The following is a 7996-nucleotide window of genomic DNA, read 5'->3' on the forward strand; positions in this document are numbered from 1 at the left end:
TAAGTTCATCTTTAATATATTCCTTTATGTAAACCAATGTAAATTTATTCAAATTTTAAATGTAAATTAATTCTTTTTTTCTCTGGCCCCCGACACAGAGAGATGATGTGGCCCTCCTGCTAAAAACTTTGGACACCCTGATTTAGATGGAAAGCCCCTGGAACAGCATTTATTTGACCAGAAGATGTTCCCAAAATCAAAAATTGATAGGCAGGCTTATTGCTTCCAGAGCTTTTTATGTTGGCAATTAACAGTTTAAAGTCTTGGATTTTTATGAAACAGTACTAAACCTTTGAAACCTTTATGTTAAACTGCTTCATTAGTGGGTCAAAACTATTGCTCTTGTGTTTTTAACAACACATGGATGTTTCCATGCAGTCTGTGGCTAAATAACTTCTGTCTGTGGCATGTCTTCTATCAACAAGGTTTTGTCATCAGGCTAAGTTCTATGTCCATTTGTTGAAGACTTCTTTGCCTCCAAGGAATTGATAGCATCTTTGTTGCCAAAGTAATAAAAAAAATTGTCTTCCCTTTTTCAAGGATGGTGTTATGGCTGTGTGTTTCTTTTTCCCCCTCATCGGCAGTGACAGCTTCAGTAGCTCTTGAAGTGCCAATAATATTTCTGACAGGGCTTTTTCTTAACTTATTTATATACCTCTGTGGACAACAGTGGCTTTTCCTGGTGCATTCTAGAGCAAAAAAAAGGTGGCTAGTAGAGGAGCTGATCACTAGGAACATTATCAGTGCTTCAGGCACTGCTGAAGTTGTCACTGCCCATAAGAGACAGAAAAAAAATTATGAGTTCAATAACTCCAGTGTCACTCACCAGAACCTCAGTTTCAGGTCACCCATGGTGACTAGAGAAGTGTTTAATGCTAACAAGCGATAGGAAATAGGACATCTTAAACTTTCTGAAATGCATGAAAGTGGACTTTTGTACAGTTGTGATAGCCGTTGGGCATGGTAGATTATAATTACAAAAATATACCTGATTAATCTTACTGTATTGCAAAGAAAATGGAAATTAAAACTATCTAATCTGTTTCATTATTATTTACTCTCTGAACTGTTCAGTTGACTATTCTGTTTACTGTTTTCTGCAAACAAAGAAAACAAGTGTCTCTCTTGTTGTTAGGCCTGTCGCCTGATCTACAGTCAATGGAACAGATTCGAAGAATTATGAGACCCACAGATGTTCCTGACACAGGTGAAACCTATACAAATTTTTGTTTTTTATAAACTGAAATAGTCTTGTGGTGCATAGCATTAAGAGTATAGAACCCATCTCTGTAATTGCTATCTACCCAGTGCATTCAAATTCTTAAGGCATTATTAATCTTCACATTCTGTGACTTTTTGGGTAGTCCTAAAGGTCTTTATGCTGCTTAGTAACCAAGATCCATGATTGTACCAGCTGGTGTGTAACTGTCTTGTAATTGGGATTTCACAAAATTTCAAAGTGACTTTGCCCCCAGGCTCTGAGTAATTTTAAGGTATGTAAGCTTTTCTGTTTCTGAATATTGCATGTTAAATCACTTTGCAGATGCAAGCAAAGTAGTATTTGGGAGGGGCATTAATCTAGGTAAGCAGTGTAGCTTATTATTTTGGGCTTGTGCTTGTAAGGTAGTTGTGGTTAAGCATGTGTATGTTTCCAGCTTCTTCTCTGAAGTTCTAAAGAACATAATGCTTGCTACGCACAATCTGTCATTCTTGTAGATTCTAAAAAGGTATTACTAGACTGTAGCGTTAAGATTTTTTCCCCTAAGGAACCAGCTCGACAACCAGTAACTTAGATGTACAGCATACTTCTAAATTATTTTTAGAACATTCTTGAAACAAGAATGGACTGTAAGAAAATATTAGATTATATTCAAAGCAGAATTTATGCACACCAACTTCCCTACTCCCTTTCCCCTTTTTTTAGCATTCAGATCTCCTGAGGTTAGGGAACTCATGGGACAGGAGACTGCTATGGAAGGAAAAAACGGCTAAATGTCATGTGGAATTTGTGTGGAATACAGTGTGGCTTCGGACTGATTTTTGACCATTTTTCCCCTTCCACAGCGGCACACCTGTGGTTTTGCATTGTACACCTTTCCTGAGATTCCTTGACATTTTTCCAGGGTGCTTAAGGATCTGCCATATAGCAGGGATGGGGTGGGAAATGTAGCTTGCATGAGCATTCTTAGATTACATTGATAAGCCAAGAAATAAGATACAGTAATTTATATAGTGATCTAGAGAGCAGTGGTTCTCTGTGGGTCCAGGACCCACCTGTGGGCTGTGGCCCAATTTTTGGTAGTTCACGAAACTGACAGAGCAGATTAGGCTATGTGCATTAAAGGTTAAACAAGCTGTTACTTGCTGGTGGGGGCACTGCTGCCCAATCACCTAGCAGCCTCTAGGGCCTCCAAAAAGTTTGAGAACCACTGTTCTGGAGTGTTCAAAGCACATTCATGCTATTATACCATGAATAATGGTATACAATATTATACACATTCAAGCCTTATACCATGGAACTGAGGCTAGAAATAATGACTTGTAGTTATTTAAAGTCAGAATCACCCTCTGTTGATATCCTTTCTGATTTGAAACTTGGACAGAATTGCTACACTAGGCAATGAAAAGTTGAGCAGAATTTCAAACTTTGTATAAATGTCATGAAAAAACTTGCCTTTTGCTGCAGATGTATTTCTACTCCTGGATACATAATCTCTGTTGTAAAGTTTTTTTTACAATTAATTCAGCTAATGTCAGATTCATCTACGTGAGATACTCTGACTAGGACGCATTATTCTTTAATCGGTGGAAATTCACAGCATTTGTATGCATTTTCAGCTATATCTGATTTTTCCTGTTAGTGATAAATAAGAGCAAATGGCTGTAGGAAAACATGCTGTGTGGTCAAACTGGTTATTCAAATAGATAAGAGATGTTGGAAATTAACAGGGACTGCAGTCTTAATAAAATCAAGGAAGCATTGCTGTTGTCTCCAGGACAAATAGGAATGCGCTAAAGATCTTAAACTTTATGCATATGTATCTAGTGTAGAAGACAGGCTTACCAGAACTTTAATTATGCTATATTAATATATTGTAGTAAAAATACACATTAAGAGTTCCATTATTAAGGTTGTCTTTTCTCTTTTGAAGGCTTGCTGTGTGACTTGCTGTGGTCTGATCCAGATAAGGATGTGCAAGGGTGGGGTGAAAATGACCGTGGAGTCTCCTTCACTTTTGGAGCTGATGTGGTCAGCAAATTCTTAAACCGTCATGATTTGGATTTGATTTGTCGAGCTCATCAGGTATTATTCCCTTGCTGCTTAATTTTTGATCCTAACTTCCAGTGATACGCCTTTTGCATACACAAACTAGTAGAAGATGGAGACAAATGAACTAGAGCAATCGGATTGCAAATAGCTAAACTATCCACCTCTTCTGTTACTGCTGGTTCCATAATCAAGTGTTGAATGCATATCTACAATTATTGTGCAAGTTTACAAAGAAGTTAGGAGAACTTAAGTAGTGTAGTACTCATTTTTTATATACAGTGTACTCCCATGTTATGATGATTTATTCGGGAGACACCATTGTATTGTGTTAATGTGGTAATGTGAACCCAGTAACCCAGTTCTTGGTAATTAATTCCACGGAAGTTGTCATTTGTCACAGAACTAAACTATTTCTTTCTAAAGATGCCTACGCCACTCTTCAGAAACCATGATTATCGATTTACACAGTGTTATAATTATAAAACACAAATTACAAGGCTGTACCCTTCCCTCAATATAGACATCCACAATGTTATAAATGCTGCTACTGGCTTAGATGCTATCACAAAGGCTTGCATTTGCATTTTCATCAACTATCTCCTTCCACACAACTATAATGTTAAAAACACTGTCGTTGGCTGAGATGCTATCAGACACTTGCATTAATACTGCTCGTTGGCTTATCTGTCACCCATAAGGTCCTGTTGGCATTTATGTTATTCATAAAGTGAATAAGAGTGAACCTTGTTTTACTACAGAGTCCATTGTCAGGTGATTTGATCGTAAAGTGAACCCACTAAGGTTCACTAAGGTTCACAGCAGAATTTTATTGCTGTAGGACAGTGTTTCTCAAACTGTGGGTTAGGACCCACTGGATGGGTTACGAACCAATTTCAGGTGGGTCCCCATTTATTTCAATATTTTATTTTTAATAGACTTGAATGTTACTGTGGTTTGTGACTGCATTTGGGGAAATTTCACATCTGTACTTTCAACAGGCTACTATTTATATGCTTTTAACAATGGTAGTAAATGGAACTTACCCCTGGGTATGATTGCAGCCTAGGATTTTTAAAAATTTTCCTGCTTGTTGTCACTTCCACTTATATTGATTCCAATGGGTCCTTATAGATTCTCATTCTAAAAAGTGGGTCCCTGTGCTAAAAGTTTGAGAACCACTGCTGTAGGACATTCAGTTACTTTCCAAAATTATTCAGGTTATGGAACAAAAATGTTTGGCTAAGATTAAAATAGTTTAAAATGTTTCTGTAATCTTAGCTATATGTATTTCCTTCCCACAGGTGGTTGAAGATGGTTATGAATTCTTTGCTAAACGACAGCTGGTAACCTTATTTTCTGCTCCTAATTACTGTGGAGAGTTTGACAATGCTGGTGGCATGATGAGTGTGGATGAAACTTTGATGTGCTCTTTTCAGGTATGATGGACTTGTATTACAGTTTTCTTCTGATTTTTTTTTATCTAGAGCAGGGGTCTCCAAACCCTGGCCCAGGGGCCAGATGTGGCCTGCAACAAGCCTCTTTCTGGCCTGCGGCCAGCCTCTTGTCCCCTGAAGGCCTCTGGCCCACTCAACTGAACATGACCAGAACTGTGCTCTGATTGTGTCTGGAGGGTGTTCTGAAGGCCAGAGAGGTGGAATGAATGAGCCCATTCATTCATTTATTCACTCATCTAAGTTCCATCTCTAATTTATTTATTTAAATTTTATATTTAAATTTTTTCCCAGCCCTCCACACCACGCCAGATATTTGATGCGGCCCGCTGGCCAAAAAGTTTGGAGACCCCTGATCTAGAGGATAGTGTCACTGCTAGCATTGTGTTGCATTGACAGAGTAGGAAAAAGGCATGTAAGAACTATGAAATGCACCTTTGTGCAACTCTCCTTCAAGCCTAGCATTCTGGGTAAATGTTAATTTTAATCCTTGTCCTTCGGGACAGAGCTGTTTGGGAGCTAAGGTTTGCCTTAAGGACAAGGATCCAAGAAAAGTAGAACTCTAGCATCTCTGTTTTGAGAATTGTTATCAATAACGTGTAAGATTTGCTCTGAACTGATAAAAAATAACTCAATGTGACCATTCTGATGGCAGCTCTTAGTTTGCTTTTGCGATGAACAAGCATGATCTCTAAGTGAAACTACCTTATGCAGACTCAAAGCTTGGGTCTAGACCAGTACCATCAGCTGTCAATGGCAATGGCTCCAGGGTTCTTGGGCAGAAATATATTCTAGACCTAAGAGCTTCTACATATAAAGCATGTAGTCTTCCACTGAGTGATGACCCCCTGCTATAGATTAGATTAGCAGAATGAGTTGCTAGTGTGCCACATAATCTTCTTTTTCAATGTGTCATTGCAAACTGCTGGAAATTAGAAATAATCTCATTTGTAGTTCTGCAACTTGTTGAATAGGATAGCATGTAAATAGGGCACAAAACTGTTAAATATGACTATTGTAGCAGCTTCTGAGAAATTGTTTATATAATGCTAGGGCAAAACATTGAATCCTCACAGTGGTTCACAACTTAATGGAGTAGTTTAGATGGTTTTGCAGATTTCTTACAGAAGAATTCTTCTCGTTTCTCAAGATTCTGAAACCTTCTGAGAAGAAAGCAAAGTACCAGTATGGTGGACTGAATTCTGGCCGTCCAGTCACTCCACCTCGCACAGCTAATCCACCGAAGAAGAGGTGAAGAAAGGAACACAGTAGAAAAACCATCAGATCTATAAAGGACAAAACTCCATATATACAGTATATAATAAGTGTGCACTGTAAAACCATCCAGCCATTTGATACCCTTTATGATGTCGCATCTTTAACTTAAAGAGACGGGTAAAGGATCTTTAATATTTTCTAGTTGACAGATGTGCAACACTGTATTGTAACAAGTATACTCCAAGTTCTAATAACCAACATAGAGTAAAATCAGATTTAAACAAATTATTTTGGTTGAGTATTCACATCAGTTTTAAAGTTGACCAACATCCCAATTTTAAGCTTGATGTAATAGTGAAACCAGAGGAGAGCATGATGTTTCATTTGTGTAATGTGGTCTTACTGTTGCTTGATTGCTTTGATTTCTATTATTTTGTAGTTAGAATGATGGCAAAGTATCTAGTCATGTTCCCTGGCTGAAAATAAATTGTGGAAGGGATATTTTTCAGGCAGCTGCTGCTGTTCTCTTCCCAGTAATCTTGCTAACTAAACATGTGCCCCTCTAATAGGAGTATAGTGACTAAAGAAAAACCAGGTCCAACTTAGTGACTTCAATAAAGCTCCCTATCCAGGCAGCCCAGAACTCAATATTCCTAATGAGATGAGAAACGTCTTGCTTTTTGTCTTAGACTGCCACAGAATGACTTTGTGCACTGCACCATTTTAAATTAGCATTACACTCACAGTGGCACTTCATTTAACTAAAATAGGGTAAGAATGGTATTACTTATTTAGTTGGTAACTTGATTATGTGGTACCGTGCATTAGATTTTATTAGCATGAAACACCTTTTGGCATGCTTAGCTTCCTGGTAATGCCATACTTGCATTAAAATGCATCCTGCATAGCTCACCGAACATGAAGATCCTTCTTGACAAGCCTTGAAAAGCTAGCCCCCCTCCCCCCTACACCCTGCCTCACCCTCCAGGAGGGTGTATTTAAATGGATGTTGAGCAGTAGGTTAACTATGGCTAGTGGTGGTTGGACTGTCTAATATTGCCATGTGAATGTTCTACATGATTGTAAGGCTTATGTCATTAAAGATTATATCCTTTGGATTTTCATGATCAAAGTTCATATACTATTGTATAGACTTCTGCTTTGTAGTGTACTATAGTAGCAATAATTTCTGTACATGATCAAGAGTTGATGCAGTATTTCTTTTCCTGTTTTCTTTCTCAGAGAGTTCATATTAATGGCAAAGTGTAAAGAAATGTGCAAAGTTTTAGGAAGCTGAAAATGGAAAGGCACAGATTTGATTGGCTAAACATATACTTTTATTGAATGTTGTCAAATTTATAAGATTCTTTTGGAGGGAAGCTTCTGATTTTTACCATTCTAAATGTGCAACAATAAATGTAAAACTCTTTAATATTGTCTTTGCAAATGTTAAATTGAGGATTCTGGTAACTTGCATTTATGAACTGGCACGTATCATGCAAGTAATTTCTGGCAAAGTTCTCTAAAATGGATATAAGTCTCTTTTCTAATTCCATTTTGTTTTAAACACATATTAAATGTAGGTTTTTTTCATTTAGTAAAGTTGTTAATTGATTTGAAGTCTGACTGGTTATTTCAGTCTGTCTTTGTTCATGAAATCATTTGCCCTTTATAGCATACATTAGATGCCAAGTGGATGAAAGCTTACCCGTAGTACTAATAACGTTCAGTAATGTAAAATTACCACAGGCCTATGATCTGCATTTATGAACCGGACAAGACACTGAAATTGTCAAGGTACACCATTCATTTTTTTGGCAATTGACAAGGCACACCATGGTGCTTGTTGGAGGCTCACATCCCCCAATTGCCCTACTAATACATTGCCATTCCCGCAAGTTCTTGTGGCACACCTGCAGACCATTTGCAGCACACTGGTTGAAAATAGCTACCCCAGTGCAATGATGTCTAAACAGTTGTGTTATCTGATTACAAATGAGTGAACTTCATGAGTTATTACTTATATGGGACATTTACACAAGCAAGAATGGAGATG

General features: G+C 37.7%; 1 protein-coding gene across 1 annotated transcript in view; it reads left to right on the forward strand.

Moving 5' to 3' along the window:
- The window catches only part of PPP1CB (protein phosphatase 1 catalytic subunit beta), a 44517-nt gene extending 36957 nt beyond the window's left edge, over nt 1-7560 (forward strand). The window contains exons 5-8 of the mRNA XM_066618664.1: nt 1136-1207; nt 3153-3304; nt 4573-4707; nt 5873-7560. Of these exons, the coding sequence (XP_066474761.1) occupies nt 1136-1207; nt 3153-3304; nt 4573-4707; nt 5873-5977 (464 nt within the window). The 3' untranslated portion in view covers nt 5978-7560. The remainder of the gene's footprint in view (nt 1-1135; nt 1208-3152; nt 3305-4572; nt 4708-5872) is intronic.
- Nucleotides 7561-7996: the final 436 nt, after the last annotated feature.

This window comes from Tiliqua scincoides, chromosome 1 (assembly GCF_035046505.1).
Source record: "Tiliqua scincoides isolate rTilSci1 chromosome 1, rTilSci1.hap2, whole genome shotgun sequence".
In the NCBI taxonomy this organism is placed as follows: domain Eukaryota; kingdom Metazoa; phylum Chordata; class Lepidosauria; order Squamata; family Scincidae; genus Tiliqua; species Tiliqua scincoides.